Source organism: Procambarus clarkii, chromosome 5 (assembly GCF_040958095.1).
Source record: "Procambarus clarkii isolate CNS0578487 chromosome 5, FALCON_Pclarkii_2.0, whole genome shotgun sequence".
NCBI classification, from domain to species: Eukaryota; Metazoa; Arthropoda; class Malacostraca; order Decapoda; family Cambaridae; genus Procambarus; species Procambarus clarkii.
The window spans coordinates 5,138,368-5,160,541 of record NC_091154.1 but is presented as its reverse complement, the minus strand read 5'-3'; the positions used below and the strand labels follow the sequence as shown (position 1 = coordinate 5,160,541).

General features: G+C 45.1%; 1 protein-coding gene and 1 long non-coding RNA gene across 6 annotated transcripts in view; both read right to left on the bottom strand.

The window, feature by feature from the left end:
• The window catches only part of Fak (protein tyrosine kinase 2 Fak), a 258,873-nt gene that overhangs the window by 29,446 nt on the left and 207,253 nt on the right, over window positions 1–22,174 (bottom strand). For 4 of the 5 annotated variants that reach the window (XM_069338791.1, XM_069338786.1, XM_069338789.1 and 1 more), the window contains 7 exons: window positions 16,213–16,356; window positions 14,831–15,013; window positions 8,840–9,056; window positions 6,937–7,127; window positions 6,611–6,815; window positions 3,806–3,885; window positions 1,890–2,011 (listed from right to left, as the gene is read on the bottom strand). In XM_069338791.1, coding sequence (XP_069194892.1) covers window positions 1,890–2,011; window positions 3,806–3,885; window positions 6,611–6,815; window positions 6,937–7,127; window positions 8,840–9,056; window positions 14,831–15,013; window positions 16,213–16,356 — 1,142 coding nt within the window. Of the gene's footprint in view, window positions 1–1,412; window positions 2,012–3,805; window positions 3,886–6,610; window positions 6,816–6,936; window positions 7,128–8,839; window positions 9,057–14,830; window positions 15,014–16,212; window positions 16,357–22,174 lie in introns of all 5 variants that reach the window. The other variant, XM_069338794.1, reaches the window with a different exon arrangement.
• The window catches only part of LOC138372947 (uncharacterized), a 312,699-nt gene that overhangs the window by 101,313 nt on the left and 189,212 nt on the right, over window positions 1–22,174 (bottom strand). The gene's annotated exons all lie outside the window — the stretch shown is intronic.

The following is a 22,174-nucleotide window of genomic DNA, read 5'->3' as shown; positions in this document are numbered from 1 at the left end:
CAACAAGAGACCGGGAAGAGTTCTCACAAGATGACAATCAACAAGAGACCGGGAAGAGTTCTCACAAGATGACAATCAACAAGAGACCGGGAAGAGTTCTCACAAGATGACAATCAACAAGAGACCGGGAAGAGTTCTCACAAGATGACAATCAACAAGAGACCGGGAAGAGTTCTCACAAGATGACAATCAACAAGAGACCGGGAAGAGTTCTCACAAGATGACAATCAACAAGAGACCGGGAAGAGTTCTCACAAGATGACAATCAACAAGAGACCGGGAAGAGTTCTCACAAGATGACAATCAACATAACACTTAAGGAAATTTGTTATTTCTGGTGTAACGGAAGCCTTACAGTTGTGGCTTCTTGTAGGGATATAAAGAGAAAAAATAACTGCATAATGTTGTAATATCTTAGCTGATGTAGTCAGAACATTAAATATTAGAATATCTGAGTCATGCTGGCTTGGAACTACAACGACACCAACACCCCAGCTGGTCGGTCAGCACCATGCTGGTGGGTCAGCACCATGCTGGTCGGTCGGCACCATGCTGGTCGGTCAGCACCATGCTGGTGGGTCAGCACCATGCTGGTGGGTCAGCACCATGCTGGTCGGTCAGCACCATGCTGGTCGGTCAGCACCATGCTGGTCGGTCAGCACCATGCTGGTCGGTCAGCAGCATGCTGGTCGGTCGGCACCATGCTGGTCGGTCGGCACCATGCTGGTCGGTCGGCACCATGCTGGTCGGTCGGCACCATGCTGTGTTTCCTCGGTAATTATCTTTAACAACACCTTAGACAACTGTATGGGGCTGACCTTTTAACCAGTCCACTTAGTATCCAAGAATTTACACTACACAATATTTCTTAGAATGAGTTTTATTCAAGTAAAAATTTTATGAAAATAATGCTTATCAAATGTTACCATAAAATATCAAGTAAGATGTACGTTCTCAAATAAATAGTTATTTTCAAGTAAGAGGTTCACTTTGGAGTAGAAAAGTTGTCACTACTAACAGGCTACCAAAGATGGAAAATTTCTTTTCCCCAAGCCAAAATTACCAAGAGACAAGTTAAAACAAGTTAAAAGAATTCTTCCTTCTCTGGTACAACTTCATTGTTTAGCAGACCCACAGCGTTCTCTCACTCCTGCCCACTTCTTGCCGAGTTTGCTGTGTGTAACTACGGTAGTTCTTCTGAGTTGCATTAGCTTAAAATTAACACAAGACTGGTGCAAAACTTAGGCTGTGTATATGGAGAATGAATTGTGGGTGAAGAGAGGGTACTCGCGCCTCGTGACTACCCTACCCTTCCCCCATGCTAACACCGAGCATGCTGGCGCTATGGTGGCTCTAGGTCGTGCAGTATCAGCGTCATCATCGTGCCTCCACCAATATTATGACAACCCAACCTTGACTAGTGTAGATGGTGGCGAGAAAGGCACCGGCGACGGTGAACCGGAACCCCCCGAACTGGCTCCGCCCCAGCCTCCCCCCGCTGCTGCTGATGCCCCGCGCTCCAGCGTGCCCCCTCGCCCGCCTCGACGTCTTGTGGATGCTCCCGAGGGGGAGCCAAGTGGAGAATGAGGAGCGGATAGAGTAGAGTGGGGAGAGTAATGGCCGCTGCTGTGATGAGACGGCCCAGAATGAGATGACTGAGGGTGCGACAGAGTTGAGAAAGGGGAGTGGGGGTTGGACTGCGTGGCGGCGACAGCAGGGGGGGAACGCGGCGTTGAGACGAAGTCAACGGGCAGGGTGTTGAGGACCGAGGCCGGGGAAATGTACGAGCCCGGAGTATTGGCGGCCCGGTTGTGGTCGTCTCGCAACAGCTGACTGAGCACTTCTGGAGTCTGGGCGACGATGTAGGTGGTGGGACCACCGCTACTGACCTGCGAGGGGGCGTAGAGAGGCGGCGACCCAACACCAGAGGGAGGGGGAGGTGTTGAAGTGTGTCCTCTTCCACCAACCATTATCGGAACTCGAGCTGGCTTGGGTGGCGGCTCATCAGAACCTGAGCAACATATTTGTATCATTATGATCCTGTGGTCAACTCAACTCTACACAAAGATATTTCAATGTTAAAACAATATGATTGACAGGCCATAATCAACCCATAAACTCAACTAGTTCACCCACCAATACATCTAATCCATTTGCTAATTAATTTCCTCCAATCACGGTCCCATTACAAAATAAATGGTTGTCACATTCTCCCATGGTCCTGTCACATTCTCCTTTGTCCTGTCACATTCTCCATGGTCCTGTCACATTCCCCCATGGTCCTGTCACATTCCCCCATCGTCCTGTCACATTCTCCATGGACCTGTCACATTCCCCCATGGTCCTGTCACATTCTCCATGGTCCTGTCACATTCCCCCATGGTCCTGTCACATTCTCCATGGTCCTGTCACATTCTCCATGGTCCTGTCACATTCCCCCATGGTCCTGTCACATTCTCCATGGTCCTGTCACATTCTCTATGGTCCTGTCACATTCTCCATGGTCCTGTCACATTCTCCATGGTCCTGTCACATTCTCCCATGGTCCTGTTACATTCTCCATGGTCCTGTCACATTCTCCATGGTCCTGTCACATTCCCCCATGGTCCTGTCACATTCTCCATGGTCCTATCACATTCTCCCATGGTCCTGTCACATTCTCCATGGTCCTGTCACATTCCCCCATGGTCCTGTCACATTCCCCCATGGTCCTGTCACATTCTCCATGGTCCTGTCACATTCTCCATGGTCCTATCACATTCTCCCATGGTCCTGTCACATTCTCCATGGTCCTGTCACATTCTCCATGGTCCTATCACATTCTCCCATGGTCCTGTCACATTCTCCATGGTCCTGTCACATTCCCCCATGGTCCTGTCACATTCTCCATGGTCCTGTCACATTCTCCCATGGTCCTGTCACATTCTCCATGGTCCTGTCACATTCTCCATGGTCCTGTCACATTCTCCATGGTTCTGTCACATTCTCCATGGTCCTGTCACATTCCCCCATGATTCTGTGACAATATCTATGGTCCAATACTCACCTAGTTGTGCTTGCGGGGGTTGAGCTGTGGCTCTTTGGTCCCGCCTCTCAACCGTCAATCAACAGGTGTACAGGTTCCTGAGCCTACTGGGCTCTATCATATCTACATTATAAACTGTGTATGGAGTCAGCCTCCACCACATCACTGCCTAATGCATTCCACCTGTTAACTACTCTGACACTGGAAAAGTTCTTTCTAATGTCTCTGTGGCTCATTTGATTTCTACTTGTGTCCCTCTTGTTCGCATAACACCCATACTAAATAGTTTGTCTTTATCTACCCTGTTAATTCCTCTGAGAATTTTATAGGTGGTGATCATTTCTGCCTTATGACATTCTCCATGGTTCCATGACAATATCTATGGTGCTGTGACATTCTCCATGGGGAAGGGGAGACCACCATATGGGGAGAAAATGGAGGGAGAAGACAGGAGTGGTGACAAAGGAGGGGACATGTACCCTGGGGACAAAGGGCACTGAGGCCAGCAGAACAGGACAAGGCAACAACAATCACCACTATGCCATATTTTGACTATTGATACCATTTTCCTTGACCTTCAGTTGTCATTAGTGTAGTGTTGTAACTACTCATCCTAAGACATGTCCTACTCACCCCAAGACATGTCCTACTCACCCCAAGACATGTCCTACTCACCCCAAGACATGTCCTACTCACCCCAAGACATGTCCTACTCACCCCAAGACATGTCCTACTCACCCCAAGACATGTCCTACTCACCCCAAGACATGTCCTACTCACCCCAAGACATGCCCTGCACGCGACGATTCTCTCGCCGCATCGTCTCGTGTTGCTGCATTCTTTCTTCCCTCAGGATCTCACTGCAAAACAAATTACCACATTATATAGATAAAATTAAGGTCTAATAATGGAATAGTTGCCTCCCTAAAGTATACTATCTTCACTTAAGTAATGTTACCAAAAAGACACCGTACATGGGTGACGGGTCACCAACATGGGAGGTGGGCCACCAACATGGGTGATGGGTCACCAACATGGGTGGTGGGCCACCAACATGGGTGATGGGTCACCAACATGGGTGGTGGGCCACCAACATGGGTGATGGGTCACCAACATGGGTGGTGGGCCACCAACATGGGTGATGGGTCACCAACATGGGTGGTGGGTCACCAACATGGGTGATGGGTCACCAACATGGGTGGTGGGCCACCAACATGGGTGATGGGTCACCAACATGGGTGGTGGGTCACCAACATGGGTGGTGGGCCACCAACATGGGTGACGGGTCACCAACATGGGTGATGGGTCACCAACATGGGTGGTGGGCCACCAACATGGGTGATGGGTCACCAACATGGGTGGTGGGCCACCAACATGGGTGATGGGTCACCAACATGGGTGGTGGGTCACCAACATGGGTGATGGGTCACCAACATGGGTGGTGGGACACCAACATGGGTGATGGGTCACCAACATGGGTGGTGGGTCACCAACATGGGTGGTGGGCCACCAACATGGGTGACGGGTCACCAACATGGGTGATGGGTCACCAACATGGGTGGTGGGCCACCAACATGGGTGATGGGTCACCAACATGGGTGGTGGGTCACCAACATGGGTGGTGGGCCACCAACATGGGTGACGGGTCACCAACATGGGTGGTGGGTCACCAACATGGGTGGTGGGTCACCAACATGGGTGGCGGGTCACCAACATGGGTGGTGGGCCACCAACATGGGTGGTGGGTCACCAACATGGGTGGTGGGCCACCAACATGGGTGATGGGTCACCAACATGGGTGGTGGGTCACCAACATGGGTGGCGGGTCACCAACATGGGTGGTGGGTCACCAACATGGGTGGTGGGTCACCAACATGGGTGGCGGGTCACCAACATGGGTGGCATCACAAAATATACACAACTTCACCTGTCTTCATGGGGCAGAGCCCAAGAGCCAGAGCTTGTTCCCTGTAGACATTGATAAGTAAGCACACATAACATACACCACTTGCTAAAGAGTATAACATTAACTATAATGTTCTGAAGACATGATTCCAGTGACTGAGAAGGACAATAGGAAGCACTTCTTCACAAAGAGCGGCATGTAGTCAGTGCACAAAAGTGCTCATACCGGCGGTGTAAAGTAATAACAACAACTTAAAGTCAAGGGTTTTGGATACTTATCAATTGGTTGCCAAGTCATGTAGCAATACTAAGAAGTTAAGCATTTTTGGCAGATGAAGCTGCAAAACTTGCAACTAAGTGGACGAATGTAGACATTTACTTACCATAAAGTCTAGCACAGATTAAGAAAATTATTAGAGCTAGAGCAATGCAGAAGATGTAAAGTGATCACAACGCAGCAGCTGGAATATTAAGAACCGTCAGTCGGTACATACCTGGTTGATACCTGGTTGATGGGGTTCTGGGAGTTCTTCTACTCCCCAAGCCCGGCCCGAGGCCAGGCTTGAAGTACAAGAATTCAACCAACTCTGAACCACTCATTTTAATGAAAAGCAACAACATAAGAACAGAAGAGCACTTACATTGCATCAGGCTTGGATATCCATGTGCTTACCTGTCAGTCACTACAAGGGAAGAGAGCTCCTGGTCGTCATGCCCCGCTTCCTGACCGACCATACCTGGTCTTACCTGTCAGTCACTACAAGGGAAGAGAGCTCCTGGTCGTCATGCCCCGCTTCCTGACCGACCATACCTGGTCTTACCTGTCAGTGACTACAAGGGAAGAGAGCTCCTGCTCCTCATGCCCTGCCTCCTGGCCGTTCATACCTGGCACGCTAATAGCCCCTCCCAACATTAACATTTAATTATATTTCTTTTTAAAACTGTGGATGGAACTGGCTTCAACAACCTATTCCTTCAATACATTCCACTTGCCTACCACCTATACAGGGAACGAGAGCTTTCTTATATCTCTTCGATTTAATTGCGTGTGCTTGGGAATGCACAGTTACAAACCCAGTAAGATTTTCACTGATATTTCACAGCACGGAAGAATTTGTTGAACCTTATCAAAACCAACATATGAGTCATAAATAATCATCCTCCGCCTCAGACGGAAACAAGTAACACGTACTGGGCCAACCAGAGGCTTAGGGCCCACTCAGGAATATTCCTGCAAAATATGGACAAACTGGATTTAATGGCCACAAGTGCAACACCATTTCCAACAGTCTCCACTTACACGGGCAGACTCTTGGAACAGTTCTCAAGAACAGTCTTCAATGGCAGATGGTTGGAACAGTCATCAGCAAGAGACAGGACAGCACATGGTTGGAACAGTCATCAACAAGTGACAGAACAGCACATGGTTGAACAGTCGTCAACAAGAGACACTTGCCAAGATAAAGACCAATCAGGCAGTTTATAGCACTAACGATGCGATAACAAGGTTGACAACAACTACACAGTGCAATAAGCAAAAACAAAAGTCTTCAAGTCGGCCTCGGCAGAACTCTCATTCACATACACAAGACTCGGCCACTGAAAGGAAAGACTTATTCATAAATGCAACATCATCAGCTGATGGTTACTGGACAATTTATGTCATGAAGAGCCACTCACCTTAACACTTCCTTAATTTCCTTGAAGGAGGGGCGTTTTGAGGGCTCGTAGGTCCAGCAGAGGGACATGAGTGAGTAGAGACGTGGCGGACAGTTCTGAGGCAGAGCCAAGCGCTCTCCGTTGTCAATTCTTTTAATTACGTCATTGTTCTTGATCCCTTGAAATGGCTTAACCCCCAGCATCAATATCTCCCACATACATACACCTGAACAATAATACAAGTTGAACAACAAATTATCATTAACACACAATAATACAAGTTCATTGAATTAATATACTGAATAAATATAAACTTTCAAAACCTCCAGACATCACTAATAACTTACCAAACATCCAGACATCACTGGCACTAGTAAATCTTCTAAAGTTGATGCTCTCAGGAGCCATCCACTTGATGGGAAGCTTGCCCTTGCTGGCCTTATAATAGCTCTGTTCCTCCACCCACCGCGACAACCCAAAGTCTGCCAACTTGACACAGTCGTGGGAATATACCAAAACGTTCCTTGCAGCAATGTCCCTAAGTACAAGAACAAGTTAGACAAGGCATTATAGTTGCAGTTTTTATGCAGGTAACAACACAAGCCAAAGTCTGCCAGCTTAAAACAGTACTGCAAGTGGCAGATGACTGCAGCATCTAGAGACAAGGCAACTGCATTGTCTCAAACACTCGAGTACATTGAATAAGATAACATTCACATTCTGGTAACATGTACAGTATTCATATACTTTGTATATTGTCACTATGACAGCTTTCCAAAGATATCAAATTGTTGACAAGACTCAATACAGCTGTAAATCTGCTCCCTAAACTAATACACCTGTTCTTCCTTCCCTAAACTAACACACCTGTTCTTCCCTCCCTAAACTAACACACCTGTTCTTCCCTCCCTAAACTAACACAGCTGTTCTTCCCTCCCTAAACTAACACACCTGTTCTTCCCTCCCTAAACTAACACACCTGTTCTTCCCTCCCTAAACTAACACACCTGTTCTTCCCTCCCTAAACTAACACACCTGTTCTTCCCTCCCTAAACTAACACACCTGTTCTTCCCTCTCTAAACTAACACACCTGTTCTTCCCTCCCTAAACTAACACACCTGTTCTTCCCTCCCTAAACTAACACACCTGTTCTTCCCTCCCTAAACTAACACACGTGTTCTTCCCTCCCTAAACTAACACACCTGTTCTTCCCTCCCTAAACTAACACAGCTGTTCTTCCCTCCCTAAACTAACACACCTGTTCTTCCCTCCCTAAACTAACACACCTGTTCTTCCCTCCCTAAACTAACACACCTGTTCTTCCCTCCCTAAACTAACACACCTGTTCTTCCCTCCCTAAACTAACACACCTGTTCTTCCCTCCCTAAACTAACACACCTGTTCTTCCCTCCCTAAACTAACACACCTGTTCTTCCCTCCCTAAACTAACACACCTGTTCTTCCCTCCCTAAACTAACACACCTGTTCTTCCCTCCCTAAACTAACACACCTGTTCTTCCCTCCCTAAACTAACACACCTGTTCTTCCCTCCCTAAACTAACACACCTGTTCTTCCCTCCCTAAACTAACACACCTGTTCTTCCCTCCCTAAACTAACACACCTGTTCTTCCCTCCCTAAACTAACACACCTGTTCTTCCCTCCCTAAACTAACACACCTGTTCTTCCCTCCCTAAACTAACACACCTGTTCTTCCCTCCCTAAACTAACACACCTGTTCTTCCCTCCCTAAACTAACACACCTGTTCTTCCCTCCCTAAACTAACACACCTGTTCTTCCCTCCCTAAACTAACACACCTGTTCTTCCCTCCCTAAACTAACACACCTGTTCTTCCCTCCCTAAACTAACACACCTGTTCTTCCCTCCCTAAACTAACACACCTGTTCTTCCCTCCCTAAACTAACACAGCTGATATCTGTGCTCCCTAAACTAACACAGCTGATATCTGTGCTCCCTAAACTAACACAGCTGATATCTCTGCTCCCTAAACTAACACAGCTGATATCTCTGCTCCCTAAACTAACACAGTTGATATCTGTGCTCCCTAAACTAACACAGCTGATATCTGTGCTCCCTAAACTAACACAGGTGATATCTCTGCTGCCTAAACTAAATCCTCTGGCCAACTTGACACTGCTATATATCTATCACGTTCACAAAAATAGGTGACTATCACGTAGAGAGAATGCACACTCGTCAAAGGTGTATTATTGTTATAAGTGTGTACCTATGAACAAACTTCTTGCTCTCCAGGTAGGAGAGAGCTGTGGAGAGCTGGAAGGCGTAGAGGACTAGAGTGGCCAGGTTGAGACGGTCCTTGTTGTTCTGAAGATAGGCTCTCATCTCCCCGAATCTTGCAAGCTCCATCACGATCCAAAATGGCCACCCCGAGCAGATGCCGATGAGCTTGATGATGTGCGGATGATCGAACTGTTGCATAATATCTGCAGTGCCATCAACCACTGGATTAACATTCTGACTCAATTAACCCAAAATTATATCCTTTAACACAAAATTACACAATCAATCATATTACACAATTTGTAAATGTAAAAGATCAGTAGACAAGGAAAAGAGCAGATAAAGGTGAGTTAGCTGCACAGTCCTGGAGGGATGGGTCAGGTATACAGCAGACACAGTCCTGGAGGGATGGGTCAGGTATACAGCAGACACAGTCCTGGAGGGATGGGTCAGGTATACAGCAGACACACTACTGGAGGGATGGGTTAGGTATACAGCAGACACACTACTGGAGGGATGGGTCAGGTATACAGCAGACACAGTACTGGAGGGATGGGTCAGGTATACAGCAGACACAGTCCTGGAGGGATGGGTCAGGTATACAGCAGACACAGTCCTGGAGGGATGGGTCAGGTATACAGCAGACACAGTACTGGAGGGATGGGTCAGGCATACAGCAGACACACTACTGGAGGGATGGGTCAGGTATACAGCAGACACACTACTGGAGGGATGGGTTAGGTATACAGCAGACACACTACTGGAGGGATGGGTCAGGTATACAGCAGACACAGTACTGGAGGGATGGGTCAGGTATACAGCAGACACACTACTGGAGGGATGGGTCAGGTATACAGCAGACACACTACTGGAGGGATGGGTCAGGTATACAGCAGACACACTACTGGAGGGATGGGTCAGGTATACAGCAGACACACTACTGAAGGGATGGGTCAGGTATACAGCAGACACAGTACTGGAGGGATGGGTCAGGTATACAGCAGACACAATACTGGAGGGATGGGTTAGGTATACAGCAGACACAATACTGGAGGGATGGGTTAGGTATACAGCAGACACAATACTGAAGGGATGGGTCAGGTATACAGCAGACACAGTCCTGGAGGGATGGGTCAGGTATACAGCAGACACAGTCCTGGAGGGATGGGTCAGGTATACAGCAGACCCAGTACTGGAGGGATGGGTCAGGTATACAGCAGACACAGTCCTGGAGGGATGGGTCAGGTATACAGCAGACCCAGTACTGGAGGGATGGGTCAGGTATACAGTCCTGGAGGGATGGGTCACAGGTATACAGCAGACACAGTCCTGGAGGGATGGGTCAGGTATACAGCAGACACAGTCCTGGAGGGATGGGTCAGGTATACATCAGACCCAGTACTGGAGGGATGGGTCAGGTATACAGTCCTGGAGGGATGGGTCACAGGTATACAGCAGACACAGTCCTGGAGGGATGGGTCAGGTATACAGCAGACCCAGTACTGGAGGGATGGGTCAGGTATACAGCAGACTCACTACTGGAGGGATGAGTGTGTGGGTTCCATGTTGGTGCTGCATACTCAAGTAAGGCTCACATAGGTAGTGTATGGACTTGAAAACCTTGTTTACGTTCTTAAATGACATTTTTATGTTTGGTAACTTCCTAATGCTGCTGATGTTATCCTCCTAACGTGAGCTTCCGGTGTTAATATTGGGATTGTATCGACTCTCAGGTCATTTTTTTTTTCTAGTAATTGCCTTCACTTTATGGCATAGTTAACACTTTCGTTCACCGTGCGCACGAGACCCGCACTACCCCAGGTGGGGTTCATCGTTTCACAGGAGCACACGGTAATTCTGAAAAGTGTATACAGTACTCTTTTCAACTTTGTCACCTCATTTCTCGTCCAAGGTTTTTCAATTTGGAATCATTGTGTACGCAATAGAATTCTCTACAGGACTAAAGGCATATAAAGTCCAAAAGCCCGGCGTACCATCCACAACAAACAGAGAAAGTGAGAGCGTGTTACCGGGGAGTGCGCAAGAGCGATAAAATGTGTACGGTCTTTTCACTTTGGTCACGTCAATTCTCATCCTAGGTCTTTCATTTTGGTATCATTGTGTTCGCAATAGAATTCCCAAGAAGAGTATATACATATAATGTAAAAAACTGCAGCGCGCTCCACCCGCCGACAAGATGAAAGTGACCCAGAAAGAGAGCACTGCGCCACCCCAAGGCGCCTCTCATTACATTAGAGAGCGCGATAATACTGAAAACTGTATACTCTTTTCCACTTTGTCATCTCATTTCTCGTCCTAGGTTTTTCAATTTGGTATCAATGTGTTCGCAATAGAATTCTCTACAGGACTAAATGCATATAAAACCCAAAAGCTTGGCGGGAAAATTGAGAACGTAAAAGCGTATTACCCAGAAGCATGCAAGAGCAATAAAATGTGTACAGTCTCTTCACTTTGGACATCTTAATTCTCGTCTTAGGTCTTTCAGTTTGATAACATTATGTTTGCAATAGAATTCCCTACAGCAGTATATGCAAATATAAAGTCCAAAAGCCAGGCGTACCACCCACAGCAAACAGAAAGTGATGGAGCGTAACCCCAGTGAGCACTAATATAATGGGTATATTCTTGTCAACTTTGTTACCTCAATTCTGGTCCAAGGTCTTTCGTTTTGGTATCAATGTATCTGCAATGAAATTCCCTACAGGAGTACAGGCATACCTCAGAATAAGAGTTTAATCCGTTCCTGGAGACGCCTCGCCTTCCGAAAACTCGCATTCCGAAGTTAATTTCCCCATAAGAAATAAAGGGAAATGAATTAATCCGTTCCTGACTACCCCAAAAACCCCACATCAAACTAAATTTTTATACCTAATTTACCTAATTCATCTAAATAAACCTACAAAACTGTGTTCCAGTTATTACTTACCTTGCTGTCGAGTGCTGTAGGCGTATGGAAGATGGTGAGGAGGGGGGAGGAGGAGAGGAGATACTGTTTGGAAGGGGAGTCCCCTTCCATAATCACATCACATAACCCCATGCCTTGTAACACTATGGATACCACTTCTCTTTCTAAATTTTTCAAACCAGCCCCTGCTTGCCTTAAACTCTTTCTTATCTGCATCACTCGTTGCAGGGGTATTCTTTAGAAGGTCTTCGTGCAACACCCTGGCTTTCTCACAAATAATGGCCTCCGAAACACTATCACCCCTCAACTCCTTGTCGTGTATCCAAATTAATAACAACTTTTCCACTTCTTCAAGTATTTGTGGTCTTTGTGCCGTTAATGTTCTTACTCCTTTTGCCACTTTAGCACCCATAATCTTATTTTTCTTCTTAAGTATAGTGCATATTGTTGATGTGGCTTTGTTGTACTGCCTACAAAGTTCAACAACACGTGTACCGTTCTCATGCTTCCGAATGATCTCTTGTTTCTCCTCTATTGTCATCCTCACATGAGCTTTCTGGCCTTTATCCTTACCACTGGCTTTCTTGGGACCCATGGTGAGATATATAATAACAAATTGTATAGACAAATCACCAAAAATCCAACAAAACACTGAAAATCCGCGAGAAGAATTGATGTGGGGGTAGTCACTGAGCGCCAGACAATAATAAACTGAGGGGCGGCGGGGCGGAGGGGCGACGAACGCGCTAGGTCGGCTGTACGCGTATCAACAAACTCGCGTCCAAACTCGCCTCCCGAAGTAACCCTCGCCTTCTGAGACAAATTTTTGGAGTAAATACACCTCGCCTTCCGAAAACCTCGCATACAGGGACAATCGCATTCCGAGGTACCACTGTACTTGCATATAATATAAAAAACCATGGCGCGCCCCTCCCAAAGCTGCCGCCACCAGCGACGCAATGCTGCGTCGTTACCGGAAGTACGTCTACTAAAAAAACGACGCAATGCTGAGTCGCTACCGAGCGAAAGTGTCAAGTACTTATACGTCTCGTCTCTTTTACCCCATTTTCATTACTTTACTCTTATTTGGATTGAATTCCAGCAGCCATTTATCTGCCCACTTCTGAAGTTTGTCAAGGTGTTCCTTCTTGCAGCACTCTACAGTCCTTTTCAGTTCTTACTTTCAATATTAATTATGCATCATCTGCAAGCATCGACATGTACAAATTGCTGCAAGGTCATTTACATTAATTAAATAGAGTAATGGTCCTCAGACAGAGCCGTGTGTGGAACACCACTTTCCAATCCTCTCCAGCCTGACGTATCCTCTCTGACTGTGACCCGTTGTCTCCTTCTGTCAAGTACTCCCATACCAGTCTGGAGCCTTACTGCTGTCTCTGCCTGTTTCTCCATCATGCATATTACCTGGAGCATACCTGTAGAGGGTTCTGGGAGTTCTTCTACTCCCCGAGTCTGGCCTGAGGACAGTCTCGACATGTGATAACTTGGTCCAACAGACTGTTGCTTAGAGCAGCTCGCATTAGCTTTTGTAATGAATTACATCTAAAGGTGTTTAGCAGTTTAGAAAGATGTGGTTTACCCATCCTTCCTACTCTTGTCATATATTGCTGACTCCTGTCATACATTTCAATCAAGTTTGTTAACACTTTCGCGCTCTCAGCGCTCAAAAAAAACAATACCCCAGATGCTTTCGGCACTTCGCGCGCCTACGCGGTAAGACCGAGAAAGTGTACACTCTTTTGACTGTCCTGACAATAATTGAAGGCGCACGTATTTAAATTTGGTATCACTGTGTTCGCAATGAAATTGTCTATAAGAGCATACCTATAAAATGCCGCCCAAGCATAAGGAGTATCAACACCAAATAAAAAACTATGCAGATCACTCGCCGAGAGCGCCAAACAGCAACAAAATGTTTCCACTCTCTTAATGGTTGCGAAGCCTACAGTTGTCCTACATCGCTAATTTTGGTATCATTGGAATCGCAATAAAATTCTCTACACGGACATATGCATATGAATGTTTAATATAGGTAATTGCCCACCCGCAAGAGTGTGTGAAGTGGAGAGTAGTAGTATACTTTCCTGACCCTACTTTTCTATATACGTATTTCTTTTTTATACCAATGTGTTCGCAATAAAATTTTCTATAAGATGAACTGTATAACATTTGTACAAAGCATGTGTAAGAGAAGCGCCAAATATAGAACCACGTCGCTCAGTATGCGTTCGCGGCAGAAACGAACGCATTCTTTTCGTTCGTTTGATGTTTGTCATGTTTATACTTGTTGAAACATTTTATAATTTGTATGACAGTGATCGCAGTAAAATTCCCTACACAGACATATACATAACACATACAAATATTTCCCACGTGTTGGATATATCAACGGCTAAAGGGAACCCACTGCCACACGCTCGCCACACGCTCGCCACACCCCCAAACATAATTTGTGTATTTTTTTTTTTTTTACTCATAGAAGTTTATGTGATATAATATTCATTCTGGTACCAAAAAATTCGCAAATAAATTCTCTACAAAACGTATATAATCTGAGAGTATCCCCATCCATTTCGGTTAAAAAATGGAATTTATAGTAATATTTTTTCGATGGACGAGAAAAGTAGGCTGTTATGCGGAATCGTAAGAAAAAACGGCGACGAGTTATCTCTAATCTAAAGCGCGAAAGTGTTAAGTATGATTTGCCCTCTCTGAAGTAGTGTTGTGGCTCCTACCAGCCTTACATTATTAAACATTATATTTCTTTCATCCATCACTTTACATATGGTTGCCATGGATTTATTTGGTTAAATTAGGTAAGGATGCTTATGTTTCTCCAGTATGGCACAGAGACTTACTGGTTAGTGGAGATGGTCTTCCTGCTAATCAGTTATGCCCAATAAATTGGGATGGAAATCTGCAAATGGTACTTATATTTATTATTAACTCATGCATAAGGAAAATTGGGATCCAAACAATGAGGGATTCCATTTAATAATATATAACACAAGAAGAAATGATACAACTTACAGGCTTCCTCTAAAAACTTCTCAGCCATGGTGCCTTCCGATTCTACTTTGCAGGTCTTGATGGCGACCAGCACATTGGAGTCGTCCCGCGAGTGGTAGACCCCCTTGTGCACGTCACCAAACTGTCCCTCCCCAATGATTTCTCCAACATCTATGTTCGATCTCTCCAGTTCGTAATCTTTGGCTGTGGGAAAGATAGTGGACATTATATTCTAGGAATAATGAATACAAACCTCCAGTTCATTATCTTCAGCTAAAAAGACATTAATATGATGCAACAATATAAATTCTCTTATACTAAATGAATTCAATAATTGAAGTGGATGAATATCCATCGTGCAGACCTGTATGCTCACACAGCAGTCCAGTACTACCAGGTATACTCTGTATGATCACACAGCAGTCCAGTACTACCAGGTATACTCTGTATGCCCACACAGCAGTCCAGTACTACCAGGTATACTCTGTATGCTCACACAGCAGTCCAGTACTACCAGGTATACTCTGTATGCTCACACAGCAGTCCAGTACTACCAGGTATACTCTGTATGCTCACACAGCAGTCCAGTACTACCAGGTATACTCTGTATGCCCACACAGCAGTCCAGTACTACCAGGTATACTCTGTATGCTCACACAGCAGTCCAGTACTACCAGGTATACTCTGTATGCTCACACAGCAGTCCAGTACTACCAGGTATACTCTGTATGCTCACACAGCAGTCCAGTACTACCAGGTATACTCTGTATGCTCACACAGCAGTCCAGTACTACCAGGTATACTCTGTATGCTCACACAGCAGTCCAGTACTACCAGGTATACTCTGTATGCTCACACAGCAGTCCAGTACTACCAGGTATACTCTGTATGCTCACACAGCAGTCCAGTACTACCAGGTATACTCTGTATGCTCACACAGCAGTCCAGTACTACCAGGTATACTCTGTATGCTCACACAGCAGTCCAGTACTACCAGGTATACTCTGCTCACACAGTAGTGCAGTACTACCAGGTATACTCTGTATGCTCACACAGTAGTCCAGTACTACCAGGTATACTCTGTATGCTCACACAGTAGTCCAGTACTACCAGGTATACTCAAGTATCACCATCGTACAGACAAAGACTGCTACAACATACAGCTCCTCACCTTGTGAAGCACAAAACTGGGTATCGAGTGAAATGAAACAGTCCGTTGGTTGTTCCCTGGAGTCAGGGGTCCATATGTGTCTGCACGATAATGTCGTGCCTGCCACCTTCTAATGAACCAGTCACCCACCATCGCCGGTAACATTCATGATAGTCTAGTCGTATATGTTGCCCTGTTCCTTCACTTTTCCCCCTATTACTTTTCTAAACTAACAAGAGGCTCATGTACTCACTTGCTGGTGTGGAATAGTCACCCTCGTCATCGACGATCTCGGCGTAGTCTTCCGAGCCACCCCCGCCGCCACCTCCCCCTCTCTTGGTTTCTCCGCCCGTCTCTGAACTGTGCCGTGAGCTCCCGCTGCCCGACCCGCTCACTTCTGCCATGAAATATTATCTTATAAAATAAACCATCGAGCACTTCTCTGTTTTTCTCTCCAAGTCTCACTCCTTTATCACCCAGCAGAGTTCACTTGACATTTCAGAACATAAATAGTGGAGTGACGGCAATATTGACGTGTGACAATAAGTGGCAAGTACTGGGCATATTATGACACTATGCAGCATATGACATCCAGTACATTACACTAATATGCATATTAATGAACATTATCACTCAAACTTGACAAGTAAGAGGTAATATATATTTACATGCATCACATAGAAGATAAGAAAAGCTGTGACAAACCTATGGAATGTTGCAAGGGCAGCGGCTAATTACTACCAGTGTTCAGCAAGTTGTATTCCACTAACATCCACTTGCATCATTACTTACCATATACTCAGTTATTATATATATATTGGTCCTCTCTCGCTCTGCCATACTTCACTGACAACACTGCCATACTACACTGACAACACTGCCATACTTCACTGACAACACTGCCATACTACACTGACAACACTGCCATGCTACACTGACAACACTGCCATACTACACTGACAACACTGCCATACTACACTGACAACACTGCCATACTACACTGACAACACTGCCATACTACACTGACAACACTGCCATACTACACTGACAACACTGCCATACTACACTGACAACACTGGCATACTACACTGACAACACTGCCATGCTACACTGACAACACTGCCATACTACACTGACAACACTGCCATGCTACACTGACAACACTGCCATACTACACTGACAACACTGCCATGCTACACTGACAACACTGCCATACTACACTGACAACACTGCCATGCTACACTGACAACACTGCCATACTACACTGACAACACTGCCATACTACACTGACAACACTGCCATACTACACTGACAACACTGCCATACTTCACTGACAACACTGCCATACTACACTGACAACACTGCCATACTACACTGACAACACTGCCATACTTCACTGACAACACTGCCATACTACACTGACAACACTGCCATACTACACTGACAACACTGTCATACTACACTGACAACACTGCCATACTTCACTGACAACACTGCCATACTACACTGACAACACTGCCATACTACACTGACAACACTGCCATACTACACTGACAACACTGCCATACTACACTGACAACACTGCCATACTACACTGACAACACTGCCATACTTCACTGACAACACTGCCATACTACACTGACAACACTGCCATACTTCACTGACAACACTGCCATACTACACTGGCAACACTGCCATACTTCACTGACAACACTGCCATATTTCACTGACAACACTGCCATACTACACTGACAACACTGCCATACTACACTGACAACACTGCCATACTACACTGACAACACTGCCATACTTCACTGACAACACTGCCATACTTCACTGACAACACTGCCATACTTCACTGACAACACTGCCATACTTCACTGACAACACTGCCATACTACACTGACAACACTGCCATACTACACTGACAACACTGCCATACTTCACTGACAACACTGCCATACTTCACTGACAACACTGCCATACTTCACTGACAACACTGCCATACTTCACTGACAACACTGCCATACTTCACTGACAACACTGCCATACTACACTGACAACACTGCCATACTTCACTGACAACACTGCCATACTACACTGACAACACTGCCATACTACACTGACAACACTGCCATACTTCACTGACAACACTGCCATACTTCACTGACAACACTGCCATACTACACTGACAACACTGCCATACTTCACTGACAACACTGCCATACTACACTGACAACACTGCCATACTACACTGACAACACTGCCATACTTCACTGACAACTGCCATACTTCACTGACAACACTGCCATACTACACTGACAACACTGCCATACTACACTGACAACACTGCCATACTACACTGACAACACTGCCATACTTCACTGACAACACTGCCATACTTCACTGACAACACTGCCATACTTCACTGACAACACTGCCATACTACACTGACAACACTGCCATACTTCACTGACAACACTGCCATACTACACTGACAACACTGCCATACTTCACTGACAACACTGCCATACTACACTGACAACACTGCCATACTTCACTGACAACACTGCCATACTACACTGACAACACTGCCATACTACACTGACAACACTGCCATACTACACTGACAACACTGCCATACTTCACTGACAACACTGCCATACTACACTGACAACACTGCCATACTTCACTGACAACACTGCCATACTTCACTGACAACACTGACAGCACTGCCATACAACACTGACAGCACTGCCATACTACACTGACAACACTGCCATACTTCACTGACAACACTGCCATACTTCACTGACAACACTGCCATACTTCACTGACAACACTGCCATACTACACTGACAACACTGCCATACTTCACTGACAACACTGCCATACTACACTGACAACACTGCCATACTTCACTGACAACACTGCCATACTTCACTGACAACACTGCCATACTTCACTGACAACACTGCCATACTACACTGACAACACTGCCATACTACACTGACAACACTGCCATACTTCACTGACAACACTGCCATACTTCACTGACAACACTGCCATACTTCACTGACAACACTGCCATACTTCACTGACAACACTGCCATACTTCACTGACAATACTGCCATACTACACTGACAACACTGCCATACAACACTGCCATACAACACTGACAACACTGCCATACTTCACTGACAACACTAAAACATACAAAAGTAAACTACAATAATACTTGCTGTAGTCATACATAAATACACTACAATAATACTTGCTGTAGTCATACATAAATACACTACAATAATACTTGCTGTAGTCATACATAAATACACTACAATAATACTTGCTGTAGTCATATGTAAATCTATATAAATAAAAATGGAAATGTTCGTTTGCGCATGACCGCTAATCTCCGAAAGTTCTTCACCAATTGCTTTGAAATTTTCACACAACGTTTCACTCGCATCCGAGCAGCTTTTTATATACATACTATATAGATGTCACATTTGTGACGGTGAAAAAACATGCTTTTTCTGAAAAACTGTTTATTTCATGTGAGGGAAATCTTTGAAACCTCGATTGCTTTGAAATTTTGACACAACGTTGCACTCGAATAGGTGCGTCTTTTTATATATCTATTATATACATGCCTCACCTGTGACAGGAAAAAACATTCTTTTTTTGAAAAACAGCGCCATCTGTTGGATGTAAGAGCAACACACGCTGTAATCTCTGAAAGTTCTTCACAGATTGCTTTGAAATTTTGACAACGTTGCATTCGAATAAGCGCGTCTTTTTATATACCTACTACAGATATATAGATGCCACCCCTGTGACAGGTAAAAACATGCATTTTTGAAAAACAGCGCCATCTGTTGTACATAATAGCAACATGCACGCTATACTAAATATGTCACGAATTCCATTTCAGTGTTTCTAATTGCATTGATAAATTGAATTTTCATAGATTTTGATTTATTTTCATTTTGATTTAATTATTTTGTGTGAATTGCGTTGGAATTGAGCTGTGTTGTTTACCATACCGTTCATTTTGTAGGTATAGTTTATTTTTATATTTTTTTCATATTTTCATTTCATTTTGTAATTATTTTTCTTATATTTCAGTGATGGGAACATCAGATCACTTCACGTTCCCAATTTTCTGATGGGAACATCAGACCATTTGGGAAGGCATCAGACGAGGGAGTGGGAAATGGTGGGGATGACGAGGGGACGGAAGGAAGTGAGAGATAGTGGGGAGGACGAGGGGACAAGGGAGGGGGTAATGGTGGGGAAGGACGAAAGGACGGGGGAGTTTGGGATGGTGGGGACGAGGGGATGGGGGAATGGAGAATGGTGGGGAAGACAAAGGAACAGGGGAGTGGGGCATGGTGGGAAGGAAGAGGGGATGGGGGAGTGGGGAATGGTTGGGAGGCCGAGGAGACAGGTGAGGGGGAATGGTGGGGAGGACTTGGCAACAGGGAAGGTTGCTGTGGCTCAGCAATACACGTGTGTTGCTGAGCCACAACAACGTGTGACTGGGTACTGCTAGTACACTATAATAATACTTGCTGTAGTCATATATAAATACACTATAATAATATTTGCTGTAGTCATACATAAATACACTACAATAATACTTGCTGTAGTCATACATAAATACACTACAACAGTACTTGCTGTAGTCATATATAAATACACTATAGTAACAGCAATAGTCATACACAGATAAGCATTATCAGTGACCAATGCTGAGAACAAGAGTCTAATACAGGGAGGGTATCTTAGAGATCCATGTGTAGGAGTAAAGTTTAATATAGGGTATCTGTGTGGGAGTAAAGTGTAATATGGGGTGTTGTGGAAGTCACTCAAGTTCAACAAATATGATACCATTTGTATTTGCCAACATTCAGGGTACCAAACATGCAAATCCAATGAAGTCTGCTTTATAAATGACCTCCTACATGAGGCAAATGAGGTGTTTACATCCCTAACTGAAGCCCACACAGAGGGCTACCTTACCTTGCGATGATTTCGGGGCTTAACGTCCCCACAGCCCGGTCCTCAACCAGGCCTCCTACTATGATAGTGAAATATGTATACCGGAGTACAATTTTTTCAGATGTGACAGGAAACAGGCTGCAGGGTGAGGTTAGCCTCTTCATTAAAGACACACTCATCTGCACTGAACTGTTACCTTACCTTGAGGTTACCTTGAGATGATTTCAGGGCTTAGCGTCCCCGTGGCCCAGTTGTCGATCAGGCCTCTTCGTAGCTGGACATCCAACCAAGCTGTTGGATGCGGCTGGTCGCAGCCTGACGTATGGGTCACAGCCAGGTTGATCATGTATTTTTTGGAGGTGCTTGTCAAGTTCTCTCTTAAACACTGTGAGGGGTCGGCCAGTTATGCCCCTTATGTGTAGTGGAAGCGTGTTGAACAGTCTCAGGCCTCTGATGTTGATAGAGTTCTCTCTTAAAGTACCTATTGCACTGCTTTTCAACAGGGGAATTCTGCACATCCTGCCATGCCTTCTGGTCTCTTGGTGTTATTTCTGTGTGCAGGTTTGGGACCAGCCCCTCTACTATATTCCCATATGTAAATTATTACGTATCTCTCCCGCCTGAGCTCAAGAGAATACAGATTTAAGTATTTTAGTTGTTCCCAATAGTTTAGATGTTTTACTGAGTGAAGTCTAGCAGTAAAGGATCTTTGCACACTCTCTAAGTCAGCATTTTCTCCAGCTTTGAAAGGGGCTGTCATTGTGCAGCAGTACTCCACTCTAGAGAGCACAAGCGTTTTGAAGAGTATCATCATCGGTATAGCATCTCTAATGTGAAAAGTTCTTGTTATCCAACCTGTCATTTTTCTTGCAGTTGTGACGGCTACTTTATTGTGTTCTTTAAATGTAAGGTCTTCCGACATGAGTACACCCAAATCCTTTGCATTGCCTTTTCATTCTATGTTATGATTTGACTGTGTTTTGTTCGTGGTTTCCGTTTTTATTTTAAATTATTCCATAGCGCATGAGCTGGAATTTAACATTGTTAAACTCCATATTATTACCTGTACCTCATAGAAAGACCTGATTTACATCTGATTGGAGGTTTGCTGTGTCCTCTATGTTGTCTACTCTCATAAAAATCCTAGTGTCATCTGCAAAGGATGATACATTAGTACTGTACTAAAGATTGTTTCCTTGTCTATGTCCGA